The 19,401-nt window shown below is 35.4% G+C and overlaps 2 protein-coding genes across 2 annotated transcripts; both read right to left on the bottom strand.

The window, feature by feature from the left end:
* Window positions 1-881: 881 nt before the first annotated feature.
* Window positions 882-6,683, bottom strand: LOC128981958 (KICSTOR complex protein ITFG2-like). Its single transcript, XM_054400961.1, has 5 exons — window positions 6,315-6,683; window positions 3,747-4,033; window positions 2,802-2,996; window positions 2,101-2,338; window positions 882-1,138 (listed from the first exon to the last, which is right to left on the bottom strand). Exons 1-5 carry the CDS (start codon window positions 6,681-6,683, stop codon window positions 929-931), a joined length of 1,299 nt encoding a protein of 432 aa, XP_054256936.1. The 3' UTR covers window positions 882-928.
* A 66-nt stretch (window positions 6,684-6,749) lies between these two features.
* Window positions 6,750-7,349, bottom strand: LOC128981959 (mitochondrial inner membrane protease subunit 2-like). Its single transcript, XM_054400962.1, has one exon. The coding sequence runs from the start codon at window positions 7,245-7,247 to the stop codon at window positions 6,750-6,752; it is 498 nt and encodes a 165-aa protein (XP_054256937.1). The 5' UTR covers window positions 7,248-7,349.
* Window positions 7,350-19,401: the final 12,052 nt, after the last annotated feature.

Below are 19,401 nucleotides of genomic sequence, written 5' to 3' on the forward strand. Positions count from 1 at the left end.
ACACTTTTATAACGACTTATCTAATATTTTATTATTTTCAATACAATTTGTTTAAACTAAGGCAACACCAATGCTATAGTTGATTATTATTGCAGTTCGACATTCCTCTGTTGTGATTTAAAGCAGTACTGTAACCTACCGGCCTATCATGGGCTTACAAAACTCCCTACTGTTTTGTTTTGTTCATTATGTGGTTTATTGCTATACAATACAGTGTTTGGCTAGGTTTAGGTGGGTTAGATTAAGCTGTGATTTTAAACTTACAGTTTGTAACCCGTACCAAGGTCAATGACTAGAAATGTCATGATTGCGCAATATTAAAGATCCCTCCCCTTTAGTAGGCCTACCCCGCATAATCGAGGTTTGACTTAACAATGTAAACAGTGAACTGTAAAGTATTGTGGCCTATGCTACTTTGTGTTTTAATGAGGTCAAATCCCGTGTATCGACTGATGCTGGTTCTGAACCTCGACTTAGCGAAATTCCTGCAAACCTAACCTCAAAATAAAGAACCTCGTTTAACGAAATCCTTGATATAACGAATATTCAATTTGGTCCTTTCAGATTCGGTATACCGAGGTTGGACTGTATTATATTACTATTCAGTTGGAGTTAATAACAAAATATAAAATATGGTACTGATGTTAGGGTTTTCTCATGTTTCCAACTTGCTTATTATTGGTTTTTTTAATGAATGAGAATGATTCTACCATGAGATGGTCAGTGTGTTTGTTAAACGAAGAGTAGACCTTGAACTTGAAAAGAGTGAAAACCTTACTCCGGGTTTAACCAGGGAAATTGGAAATATTAGGATTATAAAAACAGTTTTTTGTCCATCATTTTTGTTTAAATTTAGTCTAGTAATACAAAACACAAACGACTTTACTTACTAACAAATTTAATAGTTAACATTTTGTATTTAGTAGTCTTAGGTAACATTGGAAGATTCTCGCACACATAATTGACTTGTGGGTCTTCGAGGTCCATACAAACACCACCTGATCAACTGCTGAAGTCTCCTTCTGTCATTCAGGATATCTTCTCCAATCAGTGCCTTCGCCTCTTCAGACTCAAAAATCATTGATATCAGGCTTTCTGTCACCATCTTCGGAATTTTGATGTTGTAATAGAGTAAAATCTGAAAATATAATTTGAATACAAATGTGTTCAGGTGTGTTTTGATAGACTTAACTTGTTTGTAAGGATTGGTAAGACCTTAATTTTACTAATGTAATGAATTTAGTGAATTTTCTCTGAATAAGCTATTACCAGCGATCTCGTAGTAAGATGACGTGGGGCAGTTTATTTCTTCGTTTTAATGCCTCCAGAGGCCAAAAAGACCATCCGTTCAAATTCATATACATACGAGGGCTGTTCAGGAAGTAAGGAATGTTTTGGAATAAAACGTTTGTCCATTAAAAAAACTGTATTATATACATGTTAGAAAGAGCAACTAAAATACCGGTACTATTCTACAGAGCCACAAAAAAAAGTGTTAAAGGAGGCATTTATCAATGTGGTGGATGAGCTTTTAAATTTCCTTTAGCGAGGAATTCGGCCACCTGCTAGTTCAGCCGGGTGGTGTCATGAAATTAAACGGAGATCCTCGTCCTAATCAATGCGCTTTGGTGCTAACCAAAGCTTATTTTTAATACACAAAACAAGTAAAGTAGTAATTTTAAGCCAGGTCTGTACTGTGGCGTGTGTGTGGTTGTGGCAAAATCATTATTTTAATTATTGAAGGAGATTAAGTGTGTGATTTGACGTGAGGTATTGTCTTGTAAAAAATAAAAGATTTTAGACGATAACTTTAGTTTGGTTATTTTGAAACCGAATGCACCATTATTTTCGGACATTAATTTATTACATTTTTTACACTTAACACCCATGACAATAAATTTCTATGGGTGCTAAGTGTATTCCAACGAAACCGTACTACAGACTGCACAACTGGTGGTATTTTTAATTCTATTACACTTTTTAAACTTTAATATTGTATCAACGACATTTGCTCTGCATCACTGGAGTGGCTATCCAAGCAACAAGCATAACTGATTTTTAATTTACCTAAACTGCTGTGTCAAATGTTTAAGTGCTCACCTTGCTGTTGAATGTAACATATACAAAGCAGGGAGACGGAGTGCTGTCAGCTGTTAGAGAGTACAGTCCAGCACAGAAGCTGGACACTGACTCTTCCAAGTGGAATCGGACACTGTTCTTCTTCTGGTCGAGGATGTAGGTCTGTCCGTCCCACGAGCAGGCGACTATTTCATCCTGCCCGTCTCCAGTAATATCAAGCTTGCTCAGCGCAAACAACTGATGATCTACTTGATAAGACCTGCAAGAGAAACAGCTGGTTACTTGAATTCCATGATGTAAACTACATGTTTCAAATATTCCTGCAATGTAGCCTAAATAGAATGTTGGTGGTAAATTTTCCACTCATAATGTATAAAAATATAAGACAAAGAATGCTGTTGAAGATTCATACAGATGAGAATAACATCCCAACTAAACAATTAATTACTTGAAGTTGAACAAAGTTCCTAAAAATAAACCTCCTTATCCGTCTTTAGGAAATGGTCTGTTTCCGTCACCCAAGTCTCTGCAAGAGTTCTATATTTGAAATAATTATTGTTGTATAGTAATAATATAATATTGTTATCATACTTAATAAGACTCCAAAGAAATAGACAATAGGCTATGCCTTTCAATTTAAGTAATTTTTACTAAATTGACTAACACATTGAAAATTTTTGCCTAGGCTATTCGGTATTGTGGTGTTTTATTTTAGGAGTTACCAGATGATTTCTTCATCCTTGACGAACATGAGGGTACCGTCCAGTGTTGCCACAACGTACGGTTTGGCTTTCCCCTTGGGACTATCCGATCCCTGGGCCATGTCTGCGATGATCTCCGTGCTGATGTTCGGGTTTCTCATCCGCGAGGCCATCAGAGGGTGGTACTCCACAGAGGACGGCAGCAAGTTCTCATTTCTGAAACAAAAAACCTCTTTACTTGCTCTGAATTTTAGAAGGATAGCAGGCCGAGGTTTAGGTTTCCGAATGCACAGTTTCCGACAAATCCTATTGCACTGTAAAATGTTTAAAGGATGATAAAGATTCTTATTCTAATGCGGGTTGATGAAAGGATAATTTTTTTAAATTTTCTATCTTGGCTTGTTACTATTTTAAATATTAAGCCTAACTTTGTGTAAAACAGATTTTCCCCTTCAAAGCCGTACAACTTCCTTAACACAGAAATCATTTATCACATGATATAAATCAGCTGTAGCCTAAAGTTTCCTTGGTCATTGGGCTTTCTTAGATGTTTTATACTCGCTGATATAGCTTGGTAGTTGTCAGGCCCGCTATTGGCCCGAGAGATTTGTAGCCCCCTCCACACTTTCCTTATGGGAAAATCTTTCTCTTACTTGCTTCAACAAATCTCAAATCAAATGGCCTTTGGGCCCATTTACCAAAGCGGCCCTGAGTTGAGTTAGTATTGTACTCATTTACGGAATAATTAAAAGGTTGCTGGTTTAATCCTCAGAACTGAAGTTCCTAGTCAAATAAAGAAACACTTATCATCTCATCTTAAAATCACTCTGTATTCATATTTAGCTTAAAATACGTAGAAAAATAACATCAATGTCTTACTGTAGTCAGAGTAGTAATTGTAAACAAAAACTAAACAACTTCTAATTACTGTATATAATTTTAATCAAAAGTTAGCTTATAGCTTACCTTTTAATTTGCTCCCCGTCTTTGTCGACCGTGGGAGTAGGAGTGATTTCTGTGTTTATCCTCATGATGGTGCCTCCTGGCTGAGCAACTAGCACCTTAGGCAAACCCTGCTCATTGTGGTTCAGTGCTATTCCTCCTATCTGGTTAGCACACTCCCATTTGAACAGACAAACAAGCCGCCCACCTGTGGCGCTTTGTACCCAACGATACGATCGAACAACTCGATCTGTGAGCCCCAGCACTAGTTCTACGTTTCCATCACCATCGACATCTTCTAGCACCATTACCTGGAAAATGTAACTTAACTGATCAAATGTTTCTCACTAGGGTCGCAGCCGTGCTTGTCCCTTCACACATGGTGGCTCACCTTTTTGATAGAAAAATTACTGTTTTGTGTTATGATTCATTTGCCAAGATGGAATCGAATTTCTAGCTTTTTTTCGTTGGAGACTTTTCCTTCCTTCTTTGGTTTACCAACAGATCGAGTAGGCAGCCTACCTACTCAGCACCTGCGACGCAGTTCTTTGGCAACCGGGTCGCTGCGACCTGATAGTGTGACAGAGCCGTCTTTATAAAATGCGAGGCCTTGTTTAGCCAAGCTCACCGGGGGGTCTGGGGGTCCCCCCCGGAAAATTTTTGTAAAATTATACTTGTAAAGTCGTCATTTTAAGCACTTTGACGAAAAAAATGAATATTTTACACTCTGAAAATGGGCGTGAATATTATTACTAATTACACATATTATTGTTCCAATTCCAAAGTGGATATCATAAATATTGCACACGAAATTCTTTACAATCATTAATAAAAAAAATTAACACTTCTCCTTTACTGTGGATTGTGAATTGAATTAACACTTTGTAAATTAAACAAAGTAGTGGGACGACAATAATTAATAGTAAATGCTTATAGGCTATCTTGTTTACTGTATTTATTTTTTGTCAAGTTAGGTTTATTGTGTTTTCGGCAGTTGGTCTGTGAAGGGGTTTTTAAAGTTAAAAAAATATTACATAAATAATTGTCAATGAGATACTTTATTGCAAATTCGTCATTTCTTTTACACTCTGTAAATGGCCGTTAATATTATAGCTAATTGCACACATTATTGTTCCAATTCCAAAGTGGATATCATAAATATTGTCCACGAAGTTCTTTACAATAATTAATAAACAAATGAACACTTCTCTTCACTGTGGATTGTCGTCCCGTCACTTTGTAAATAGTAAATGCTCATAGGCTAACTTGTTTATGTAATTTTTGTCAATATAGGTTTATTGTGTTTTCGGCAGTTGGTCTGTAATGGGGGATTTAAAGGTAAAAAAATATTACCTATAATTGTCAATGAGTTTTTAATAATAAATTAAAAGAGGTACAGTAGTATCATTACAGTGTAATTGATTCACAGTATTACTTTTTACTTTAATGACAAATATTGTTATAGCCTAGGTTTATGTTTATTGCGAAATGCGAGTAGTTTACAGTCAGTCTTATCCACGCTGATTATCCATTCAATCCAGTAAACATTTACATCTGTAAATAAATTGAACTTAATTAATCATACAATAGAAGTTTAATGGCACCAGTAAGAGTAAGCGTACGACTCACTCACATTCACCGGGGTGGCTCAGTGGCTGCCGCGAGGCTCGGGTTCCGTCATCGCCGCCGAGCTGTCAAACGCTGTTTGATATTCTTTTGTGTTTTAAATGTCGTTCGTAGGTTTTTAATCGATACAACAATTGATATAGGTAGGCTAATTCATAATAAATAAGACATATTTTAGGCACATGTATCTGTCTGTCCTTTTTTTTTCATTCCAAAACATTACTTATTTCTAGCGATAGTAAGGCCTCGCCGGGCAGGCCTCGCTGCGCGAGGCCCTCTCCGGCGCGAGGCCTGGAGCGGCCGCTCCACTCGCTCCACCCTAAGGACGGCGCTGAGTGTGAAGGACTCCATAAGACACAAATGCAATTTTACAGATCTGGGGGCTGACGGGAGGCCTAAGGCTTATTCTTGTTTCAAAGAAGAGTAGATTCTGAAGCAAGATACTGATAAAAATGAATATTATTGTTTGTAGCCAATTTAATCATACCCGTAGGCTATTTAATGAGACTTTGGATCAATTTTAATACAATATTACCCTGCATTTCGTACGGAATGGAGGACAAATTAAGTTTAACCTTGTTAATATGAAGGCCTAACGCAAGTTCTTGCTTTGTTGGTCAAGGAATACTCACCAGGCCTTATGTGTGACTAGTCAATGAAGAAAACCAAGAAAACCTGGTCAACGGCAATAAACTTTCTTATTCTTATTCAAGTGGTGTGTGCTGGTCTAGCATATAGTGCACCACTAATAGGCTAGATGTTGAGGCTAAGTGGTTCAGAGCTTACCTTCAGTTACGGACCAAACATTAGTCTAAGTTACTTAGGAAGGGAAAAGGTGTCTCAGACGGTAGGTAACTTAGTAATTTTAAAATGGTCTATAACAAACACTGCTCGCACAAAGAAACTTATTAATAAAGGTCAACTAAGTTAAGTAGGCTTTTTTGACTAAAATTATTATAAGCTTACCTTGGTGTTTGGTGGGATTCGCTGTACGTGAACTGGTTCTAGTTTTACATTTGGTGTAATATCCTCGTTGTCCTCAGTTTTTGGATGAAGACAAAGGCAAATATGACACCAGCCATCCCCAGAAACAATTACAAGGGCGTTACTACCACAATTCATTATGTCACCCACCCCAACTGCCGTAATCATACCAAGATTGTTTATTTTTTGCCATAATTTATCATGCTTGTAAATCATTAAATCACCGTTCATGTTACCGGCAATGAGCTCAATTTCACCATCATTATCAACATCACCTAACGCTATTGCGTTTTTAAAAATAGACCCTGAAAATTCAAACTCAAGATGATCGACAAAACACACAGAACGCATGTTAGTTGTTTAGGATACACAAATTCTCCGTCAATACTTAATAGGCACACAAAGTTAGTTGGAGACTCACTCTTCAAGTTTCATCAAGATTGGTTTCCTTTCTTTTGGCACAAAAGATTTGACATTTTGCCATCTACTTGGAGGCCACACTATTGCAGTTGCTTTGGCAGATATGAGACCAAGAGACACAGGTCCAAAAAGGTTTGAGTCCATTGAGTGACCTTTATGATCACCCTCCACCCAACAGTGTCCTTCTGGTATTCGAACAAATGGGTTTTTGTATCCTTGTGTATTGATGATATCTCCCTCAAGTCCAACTATTCGTTTGATCAACTTTTGATCTGGATCTTTGGGGGACGTTAGAGCTACAACATCGCCTCTCGAAACTTCATAAAATCTAACTGACCATCGATTTAAAAATACATAATCTGTAGTGGAAGCTGGATTTGGGTTTAAAGCTGGTTGCATTGAAACACCATCTACTCTGGCAACATATCCTACAAAATCAACAAAAGTTATACCTACAGGAATCCCGAACAAAACTGCCTTCAAAATTTGTTTCATAAATACGCTTATAATATATTCATTGAGAAGTATGTTTTAAAATAAGAATAAGGCTGATATAACACAACGTCCGATGAAATCCGCCAAGAAACAAGAAACACATAACCTCTTCTCTTTACCATTGGCAGTAACAAACAACACAGTTTTTTTTACATTTTTATTTTAACGAACAGCTGAGCTAACAAAACATGACAACGTAGAACACATCCGTTTCAATCGCGGATTACTCCTCTCCAATGCGCATGCGCAAACAAACTGTTCCATGGGACTATGGGAGCTGTGACAAGTGACACGCGTTCGATGACGATGGAAGGAACGGATACTGCAACCGGTTAACCTCACTTTGTTCTCCCAGTCAAACAAAGCCAACGCCAACTCACTCAACTAGGGTTCACCTATATAGATCCTATATACTAGATACCGTAATGTGGAATTTAGGTTATTATTTTCCTTAGTTGTAAAATTTCTATACATTTTTATTTCTACTTTTAACCTAACCAACCCATATTAGTACATTGATGATGACACAGGTAAGGTAATATTGAAAATCCAATCCAATCCAATACCACTCGCGGCCATTTGGATACATAAGAAGATAACTTAGATGCAGTAAAATGGTAAACATATACGTATATATGTATATTCTGAAATTAACATTGACAGCTAGACTGAAACCGTCCGTTAGATCAGGCCAACTTCATCTCTGTCCTCTGTGTTACAAATTTACAAAATAAAGGACGAACCTAACTTAACTTCTCACATTCCTTTTATTATTCCAAACGCTTTATTCCATTACAGTCAATGTCACTACATTTGTTAAACAAGAGTTTAATTTAACTTTATGCAGGCCTGACCCGAACATACAGTGTCGAGCGATCAAGTACTTAGTTTCAGCACAAACTATAAAATAAGTATCAATAATTTGTAAATATTTAACTGGCATAACTAACATAATATTAGTGTAGATATTTTGAGATAGGTCTAGGCTAGCTTGGTATACGCCTAATAATCTATTAATATTAAAGTTTAATTTACAAATTATGTTTCTAGCTTTAAAGTATGGTACTTTCAAGTTTGTATTGATACCTAGATCCATAATTTTTTATTGTGATATCACAGATATAGTACTTTAATGGTGATATAGCTGACTCAGAACATGGTGTGGTGATCTAAAATGCAGTAAGATTCTTTCAAACCAAAAGGCAGCAATTTAGGATAGTAAGTCAATATTAAAATTACCGTGAAGTGAGGGGTTGGACTTGCACATGAGATCCTAAAATAATAAACCAACATATAAGCAAGAACCAGAAAGTATACTAAAGTAAAAACAAAGCGCAGACTAGTTGGTAAAAGTAAAGGAACAACCGTGCTATATTCAATTCATTGTACTGTGTGAGTGAGACTGTACACGATGTAGCAGATAAATCTGATATCTGATATATGTCACAGTTCCACGGAACGGTTTACTCACGCATGCGCAGTATGAGAGGAGTAATCCGCGATTGAAACGGATGTCATAGAACATAACCATTAACCAATATAAAATCAGCTGTTGACTTTCCAGAAAGGCTTTTTTTCTATTTGTCAAATGTGGCTGACTCCAGAGAGGGTGTATTCAGCCACGTTGTTCTCTATCTCTATTTTCAGCCTTTTCTTTCTATCTTCTTGGTTTTTTTTTACTTTTTTTATTTTAGTTGTATTATTATGAAACTGAGAAGTGGTTTTTGACTTGATTATCACAAAATGAATTTTGAATTTAGTTTTCCCCCATTTCTTTAGATTATCTATCATTTTACAGTAATATACGCATAAATTGGTATTGGCATTGATTATACATCTCCCAAGAGTTAAATTCTTTGGGAAAATATATAATCAGTGATATTGGGAATCTTTACTGCTTACTGCTTACTGCTAGTCCATCAAGCTGACTACCACATACTAAGTTTCATAAAGATCGGTTGGATCAATCAAAAGATAAAAAAAGTTTATGTAAAAAATACAAAATGGTGGATATCTGGTTAACCAAGCGATTTTGAAAAATAAATTCTAGATTTTTCCCTTTATTTTGACCCAAGGCGGAATCACTACGTCAATAATTATGTCCCTACCCTTTTGAACACCCTGTATAATAATAAAAGAATGTACCTCCTATTATAAACATGTATTAGCGAATTTCCCTATAGGGAAATAGTACCGTAGGTCTCATGACCTAGGCCCGTGACCGATTTACTTTTTCATTTTGATGTCCCCATAGAGAGGCCAAAAACATCATTTGTTCAAATTTGTATATTATATATATATATATATATATATATATATATATATGTCCGTGCGGACAATAACTTGAGTATTTTTTGTCCGATTATGATAAAACTTGGTTTGAGGGTGTAAGGCGGGATAAACTTGAATGAGTTGAATGAGTTCATGAACCAGCATGATCGGACCATGGGAACGGGGTTTAACGGTGGGTTTTATGGGTAAAAATGGGGTTTTATAATTTTACAAATAATTTAGTATAAGGTGTTTTTGTGCGGTGATTGGTTACGGAGAAAATTCAAAAGGAGAATATTATAATATGTTATTGTAGTTGACTTGTTTGTGTATATATTTTGATCAAACTTGGCGGATTTATCTATTTCATACTAAGCTATTGATATTTTAATAAAAAACCACACTTTCTTAGTTTCTCTGTAGCAGCTAACCTAGGTACTCGTTACATAAATGTCAATTTAATAGATTAATTCAAAATCAATCCAGGCAAATGGAAATTCGCTTAGTCGGCAGGTTTGCTGCAGCGGGGGTATTGTTTCTTATAATATATACCATATATGCTTCATTTAACAGGTAAAAACAAAAAGTTAAGTTCTGAAAGTAGTTCAGTAGACGTATCGGTTTCCCTACTTTACATTGGTCTTATTTTTTAACACCAGAAACAATCATTAATTTTCCTCCAAGAAATTTTCTAAATATTAATCCTATAACCACTGTTTAAAAACTTACTGCAACAAGAAAAGTACTGAATAAAGAGACATATTTATTTTTGTACATTTTCTTCCACATTAGAGGAGTATAGTTTGTCGTGGTTGGAGCTTGGAGCATGTGCCTGACATGTGCTGCAACCTATGTGAGAAACTTGGCGTTGCGTTACGAGAGATATATCATAGATAGAGTATAGTGCGGCCTTGGATATAAGATATAAGATATAAGCATGGATGTAAGTTTATTCATCGATGGATGCATGGATGTAAGCTAGTCAGTAGTCTATCTCGACGAAAGATCACGTGATAAGACATAAGACGACACAACGTCCATGCAGTTATACTTACTGCGTTTTACAATTTAAATCTCCATATTATAAGTTTCATGATACAAATAAACGTACCTACAAGTATACTGCTTTACATTTTAGCGAATTTCCCTGTATGGAAGTAGCTATTACAGTAGGTGTCACAGTAAGACCTAGGCCCGGGACCGATTTACGTTTTCATTTTAAAGTCCCCAGAGGCCAAAAACACCATTCATTCAAATTTTTGTATATTTATATATATATGAGTGTGTCCGTAAACACGATAACTTTAGTATTTTTTGTTCGATTTTTATTAAATTTGGTTTGAAGGTGTAAGGCGGGAATATGGATAAAATTGAATGAAGATTATAACTATCGCTACCAATAATTTTTGTAATGGTCTTTGGCCGTTGGAATGGAAATAAAATAATAAAATGAGTTCGCGAAGCAGCATGATCGGTCCATTGGAACAGGGTTTATGTGGGGTTTTATGGGGTAAAGATTGTATTTTCTCATTTTGACCCTCAAAATATAACATTTCCCGGTTTCTCTCTAGACCTTCTTAAAGAGCACAAAACAAATAATAGTATATCAAAATGTTTTTGTACGGTTATTGGTTACAGAGAAAACACAAAAAATGTTTATTATAAAATACCAATGTTATTCTTATGGAGAATATGGTAAAATGTATTGAAATGTGTAGTTTGCTTGTTTATGGATGTATTTTTATCAAACCTGGCAAATTAATTGTTATTATTTACTAAATATATAATTATTTTACTTAAAACACACTTTATTAGTTTCCTTTTAGCAGCAAACCTAGGTACTCGTAAAACCTAAATGTTATTTAAATAGATTATTTGAAAATTCACTTAGACGGCAGGTTTGTTGCGGCGGGGGTATTTATGACCATACTTTGGATTCCGTGTGTCTTGGCATGTCTTGGACAAAGATCATATACAGTACACATATTGTATTGACCATTCATCAGTAAATACATCCTACCTAACAACATAGTTCAAATTACTGTACAGTATACAGGGTGATTTGTACTCAGTGTGACAAAATTTTTTTGGTGTAAGTACAAAGTAAATGAAGTGTGATGATGCATATCAAATGTTCCAAGTCTAAAAATTAACTTCCCAAAAAATTATTTTATGTTTTTCAAAAATAACCATGTTTTTAAACTTAATACAGCGATTTCTCAATTACCTGTATATGGATTTGAGTAGATAATGTAATTTTCGTGTTCTACATTAAATTTTGAACAAGAATAATAGAAAATGACGGAGTATCAGTTATAAAAACTCCATTGTAAATAGATTCAAAGATAAAAATTAAGATGTTTGATAAAAGTTTTAAAAACAATGGTGCATTTTTCACACCCTGTATACAAGAAAGTGTCGGAATATGTTAAAAACTGCGCCATTTTATAAGCTTCCAACGATATGCTACACTATTGAGGTTTATGTCTGCTTATGTACGCTTTAATGGTTTGAAGACTACAAAGCATAGTGTCTTTAACATTTAAAACATAGAAAGTCGGCATGTATTAAGCAAAAGTTGTATTTTTGATTCAGCTTGAACAGTAAAAACAGTAAAAAAGTTCCCTGTTTTCTGGTATTCAAACCACTAAAATAACGAAAAAAAATATCTAAACTTCAATAGTGTAGCATATGGTTGGGAAGCTTATAAAATGGCGCAGTTTTTAACATATTCCGACACTTTCTTGTATACAGGGTGTGAAAAATGCAATAGACCATTGTTTTTAAAATTTTTATCAAATATCTTAATTTTTATCTTTGAATCTATCTACAATGGAGTTTTTACAACTGATCCTCCGTCATTTTCCATTATTCTTGTTCAAAATTTAATGTAGAACACGAAAATGACATTATCTACTCAAATCCATATACAGGTGCCCCAATACTGTATGCTTAATTTCGGGTTTCCAAGGGAAATGGTGATACCAATTAAATTTTACTCTGTTTTTATTATATAGGGTAAGCTTTCCTGTTACAACCTGATAAAATGTTAATATTGGATATTATAATGTATGTTTATGTGGGGTCTCTGAGGTTGATGAATACTAAAAACTGACTCCATTTTGTATTAGATTGAGATAGCTACCTCTAGCTTCAACCCATATTCTTTTAACTGACGACCTTCAAAACAAGGTGTTACTTGATGGGACTTTATATTTACAAATTTTGAGTTCCCCATTTTGAGGTCCCGAGGGAAATTTTCATACTCATAGTAGTATTAACTATAATCCTTAGTCCACTATAGTCAGTTTAAGGTCAGTAATTACAGCCTAACGCTCAATCCAAGTTAATTTTTTAACACAAATCAATGTTTACATCAAGTGATTAATACACAGTAATCGTCACTGTACATAATCACAATAATTCCGACATAAAATTACAGTGTTCAGCAGAAGCGTATCTACAAACTGTATCCTCGGAATTTTGTCGTAAACACACGTATTAACAGACTTCATAAAAGTTAAGGGGCAAAGCCATCACCCCCCCCCCCCCCACAACCATCAACACACACGCAAACGCAATGCTCCATTGCCAGTGAGGCGGCCGCCACTTATAATTTGCTAAATGCATCCCTTTTCAATTTGCGGATCCGGTTAGGGAAAACTCCCTTCTCTATAAATCACTCATTTCCGACCCTCACTTCCATTTTCCGCTCGCCGCGCCCCCTGCAGACTCCAGAACTAACTAATTTGTCCCCCCCCCACGACTGTATCGCACGGTCCCAGCCTCTGAATAAATATAATGAGTACCAGGTGCTCAAGGATAGCTTGGCTGCAAATTAAAGTTGGTTAATGAAACTCCCTTTTATTGCGTCAGATTTATGTTTCACCGCTGGTTAAGTCCGAGATAAATGTTTAGAGATTCTCGCAGTTGATTTTGTTTCTGAGTTTTTGTTTTGGAACTACTTGAACATAAGTATGGATATATTTGTGAATGTTATCTATTGAAAAATTTACACGGTTTATGGGAAACCAAAATATAAATACGGAAACATAACTGACTAGACAAGACTATCTGCTAGTATTGTTTCTTAACTGCATACCGTTACTGAATTGATAAATGTGTTCTATGGATGTACAGTAGCGGTATTCTATATTGTGCATGTTTCCTTCCACCATGAGTGATAATGAATGTTATCAATAATGACAAAAACATCAGCTGAACAATACATATAAGAAAGTTCAAGTAGTATTTTTAGGTGGCTATCATCAAGCCACCTTCTCCTTTCTCCCTCTTTTTATTCCATGGTAAAAATATGGTTAGTTTTAGTTAGATATTTTTCAAACAGTAGATTTCAAGTCAACATACTCAAGCGGGACGAAAACATACCATAACAATTTTATTAAAATATGAATTCACCTTATTCTTCTATACAGTTTTGGAGGTTATCCTGTTTAATTCTTAAATCTACAAGTTCCCAAAGGACCTCATTAAACACACTTGACCAAACGTTCGCAATTAAAAAGGCAGTGGTATAATAAGTAAGAGTTTCGTGTGAACTGTGGGTGAATGATGGCAGTGGGTCCTGGTGACACTGCCTTGCTGATCCGAGAAATGATTACACAGCCGAATCGGCCGAATGGATATCGTCGATGCTGGAAAAACTCTTTTCATCACCGTTAATAAACCTCTAGCGCTGAAACTTCAACTCATTCTCGATTGTAATTTGGTATCCTTGGCTGACATATTTATTTTAAGCTGTCAAAGAGTTACCAAATCAATTAACACGTACACCCCATTCACAAATCACGCCTTTAGAAATGACAGGTCGACAGTCCCTAGTTCCTACAACGGCCGCCAGCGCTATAGTCGCCCGTAACGCCTTTGTGATATGTTTGGTGACAGCTTTTGATAGAATGTTTGACAAAACCCAGTTAGACCAGATGATAATGCCGTTGTTTGTGTTTCTGCCCCCGTTTCACCCTCGTATCTCTTTCTTCCCTATATTTGTTCGGGTTCTCGTTCTCACCTAGCCTTCTGTTCGGTTTTTGCCATCGTGCTATTTTACAGATTCCTCTCGATTGTGTGAGTTTTTGCGCAGTCTGCTAATCAAATACTGATTGAGTTGATATAAGGGATTAGGAATTTTTTGAAAAATGTCTAGGGTTTTTACAAACAATCTAGTCAAATAATAAGGAAGTGTTCAATATTTATATAGGCATAAACTAATAGAATATCAGCTGTGGAATAAAAATTACCCTGTTCCTGCATGAAGTTCTAATAACAAAATGACATTGTTGTCTCCAAATCATAAATAACACAGATATATACGCGAGCTGTGTACAATACTTTACCTACAACAGTGTTTTAATTACTAAAAATCACTACTCATAACTTCTAAGAAAGGTTACGTTTTCGTTTATAACCTCTCATTGCTACTGACAGTGATGCAACGAAACATTGGACCAAACACTAATTGCACCACTCAACAATTAAATTGACCTGAACAGCTGATTAGTTGAAGGTCGAATCATTACAATTTTACTTCTTCTCTCTCAATCCTTGAACCTCATTGGTCCGTTACCCGAGTTGTTATGAGTAAAACTATTATATGATGAAGTAATATAATTTTTCATCTATGGTAAAAATATGCTGTTATGAAAGTAAAAAATGCCGTTATGGAAAACTTTTCAATTCTAAGAACTGAACTGAAACGGCTACTTGAAAAAAGTTCATAGGTGAAATATTTTAACAAAATACTTGTCCACGACTTCACTCGCTCTGAACAGTACCTTGGAAGGATTATACATCCTGCTCCTGAATCTACTTTGTATAAGAGCTCCACTCCCCTCGGGTGCCGTGGTTAGGCTTATATCCCTCTGTGCAAATATGAAAATCAATGTTACATAACCAATATCCACAAGAATTGGAGACTATACCAATCGTATACTTTCATTAAATGATACCTAGCGAATTTATGATGACGGTACAGAAACATAAAAATAGAGGTAACTTATCTCAACTTAATATTTAGAAATAATGAATAGCTCTTTCTTTTACTGTATGAATGTGTAAAAAATGATGTTATAAGTTTCGCTGATAAGGTATACCAGAATTGTAATTATTTGTAATAAATGTCAGAGTAAATTTTGGTACTTATGGATTAAACGGAGGCCACATTTTGTCAGCGCACTGCGGCGGTTATGTTAGGTTGGGTTATCGTAAATATTATGTGTGTAGGACTTTCCTCGCTTCGTTATGAATCGAACGATACCAGACGAGTTATACTTTCTATTATGATAACCCAACCTAACATAACCGCCGCAGCGCGCTGACAAAATGTGGCCTCCGTTTAATCCATAAGTACCTAAATGGTTCATATTTGTATTATTTATTTATTTATTTATTGCATACACGGCAAACGCCATTTTACAGGAGAGTTGAGTTGAGATTGATAGTTAGTGCGATCAATAATTAAATATTTTAACAAGTATGAAATACTAATAAATAATATTAAATATAATAATATAAAATACTAATAAATAATATGAAATATAAAAATGTGAAATAACAATACAGTTTTTATTAATAAAATATCATGATTTGCAGGACGTGACAGCTATACAGGAATGTTGCACGAAAAACAAAATAAATAAGAAAATTTAACAACAAAAACAATCATAATATAGACTATTAACAACAAAAACTACATGACAAACCATTTTGAACAAGACAATGTAGATCAATTACAACAAAAACAATATAAATAGACTATTTAACAACAACAACAAAATAAATATACCATACAACAGTAAAACAGAAGGAGAAACAGATGAGTGACATTTAACAATATTTCACTACATGTGCATTCTTCTGAGTACGGCACTCGTTTCGGACTTGAAGGAGGAGACACTGCGGCCAAAGAAGTTGACGTCTCCGCAGATGCTGTTCCCTGTGCGTATCAGGCGAGGTACTGGACTGTGCTGAACGTAAGAGGTGAAGTAGTGATCTCTTTTAAACAATTGTTGATGTCTGGAATGACGAGGGACGTGGAAGTCAATCTTTCCCAGCAGCTCAGGACAGTCCAAAGAGCCATTTACTAGCTTGAAGAGGAATACTGCGTCCATCAACTCTCTTCGAAGAAGCAACGGCGGGAGGCCAAGAAGCTGACGAATCTCGTTGATTTCAACTTCAGTGTAGCGAAAACCCATCTTGACTCCGATCAATCTAAGAAAACGGTTTTGTATTGGCTAATACTCTTTTCAACCCCACAGAAATGTATTTATTTATTTTATTTATCTATTTATTCCAGCATTCCAACCAACGGCAAGATCGCCAATTTACAATGCAAATACTGTACAAGATGACCGTGTGGTAACAGCATGCATATTAACAGAAAACTCGAGCTTAACGGATTCTAACTTAACAAGAGCAACATTGGTAACCGGAAATGTAATCTCGACTAAATAAAGCAACAATGTAACAATAACAACGCACAAAATTAAATATGAAAAACAATAACAATGGTACCCTAACTCGAACGTAGCAAATTTGACAAAACCCGAAACAGAGACATACAAATGGTAAATCCACAAACATTACAACACTTTAAATCAATTGACTACGCACTTTGCACTATTATGGTTATAGACTGGCTATATGCATATTACAGTTTTTTTTTGCGATTTCTTTGTGTGTGAAGCATTAAGGTTTTTAAATTACCTTTATATCTTATATCTTTTTGTTGTCATATTGTTCATTTATTTATTGAATATTACTTCAAGTTGGCTGAAATTGATTAAAAAATGTCTATTTTTAACTTAAGTCTTATTAAGTTTTGTCATATTTATGTATTGGTTTGACCATTGGTATGAATAAATAAATACACGTATAGTCTATCACACATGACACCGTAAACATGGAGTCGTTAAACATGACTCCGTTTAGTACGCGTTTTTTTAAACTTCTCTAGGGTATTGATGGCTGTTTCTAAAAAATCATTGAATAAGCGGGCAGTTATTATTGAATATTTTAAAAATAGTTTACTAACGTGTCTTTAAGCCTCTTTATTTTATTTTTTTTTCATTTTATTCACATGGACAGTCTATTTTGAGACAATGTGTAACAAAAAAGTAATTGCTTAAGGTATGCAAGTGCGACGTGCTTGGTTTATCTCATTGCAACATTAAAGAACCTACAATTTCATTTGTTATCAATATGTGATCCATCTTTTGCAAATCTCACTGTTCCTTGAACAATATTAATTACCTCGAGTTTGTGTCATATTGTCTAATGATTCACGAGCGTTGCGTAGGCGAATAGTAATCAGTGTTACCATCAGCTGTTCGTAGAGTTGTAGTCGGGTAATTAAGCCCTTGTTATCCTCTCAGATCACGCCATACTCCCCAAGTCACCGGGGGGGGGGGGGGGGTGACTGTATCTTTGTGTATTTTGAACTTTTACGCCCGGTCGCTTTCAGATTGATCCGAGCCTCATAAAACTCGTTAAAATTTGTGTAAACGTCAGAATTACCGTGTCGTCTTAGATCAATAAGTCCGTGTTCTCGGTAAAAAATAATCTAAGTACTCATAAATGTACGGCGAGGAGACCCCGCCCCCCGCGCCGCGGACCAATGACGCGTCGCCGCCGCCATCTTGGACGGCCGCGCGGTCTGGCGGGCGTGGCGGGAACTATCACCAGTGACGCTCCAGACTCAATCGATACCGTAGACTGTCCATGTTTGTAGTAGCCTAACTTTTTGGCCGCGTGTGCTCAAGATCTGGAGAGTGCTGGTTTGTGCATGGCAGTTTTGGCGCTTTGACTGTACACGGCTTCATTCTGTTCAATTCCAGGTAAGATTTCACATTTTTGGTAGACATTATTTACATAAATATCTGAAGAATTTGCTACTAAGAGTGTGTAGAAGTAGGTTTGATTAATATATACGTAACTTACTCGCTTTCAATACGATAAATATGTTGAGGGCGTTTAGAGTTTCGCGGAAGAAGATGGGGACCTTAACGATAGGTTTGAAGTAAGGAGCTATAGAAGACGTCCGAAGAACACTTGAAGAATTGGATCTTAAACTCTAGTCTATGGGATAAGTAGTCGTAGCTACTAGGCAGGCCAGAATCAAGAATCAGGAAGTTTATTGGCCATTAAATACAATATACAAGAATACATTAGCATACAATAGGCTTCGTCAAAAGGTTTTAATACAAAAATTTTAAATTTATAATCTAGGCCGTAGATTGTGTTAGCTCTGGTTGAAAGCAAATGGTCTCAGATTAAAGACAATAGGAAAGTTGTTTTTAGATACCATATCTTGTGGTAGACTAAGTAATAAGCTATTCCTAATTTTATGATTTGACCGGAATGCACTTTTATTTGTATTTTGTAATTAGTATACGACTTTAATGTTGTTTTAATGGAGTTTTAGTAGGTTATGTCATCAAGCAATCACTGCACAATAAAGAACACAATAAAACACGGCACATTAAAATAATAATTAATTATATATTTTATTGTTTGTAAAAAATATTTCAAACTGTATTGCTTTGACTTGTACACAGTATTTATGAAATTTCCTGAGATACTTATTTAAGGTTTTATCAAATACGTTTTGAACGTTTTGATTGATATCGTAGTTTCCAAGTATAATAGTTTGGTTGTATTGATTTTCATAGAGGAATAAATTTCGTATGGCTTACAAAAATATTATGATCAACGTTTAAATCAATAGGTAGTCATTTACTTAATTGGCTTTTAAAACGCACTAAAGTATCAGTTTCAAGAAGCATTAAAAACTCTTTCTGGAGACTCAATATTTTGAAAGAAATATTTCAACACATCAACAGATATCTTTCAGTCTTATATCTTGTTA

The sequence above is a fragment of the Macrosteles quadrilineatus genome, unplaced genomic scaffold (assembly GCF_028750875.1).
Source record: "Macrosteles quadrilineatus isolate MER2022 unplaced genomic scaffold, UCM_ALF_1.0 Scaffold_60__1_contigs__length_738512, whole genome shotgun sequence".
Lineage (NCBI taxonomy): Eukaryota > Metazoa > Arthropoda > Insecta > Hemiptera > Cicadellidae > Macrosteles > Macrosteles quadrilineatus.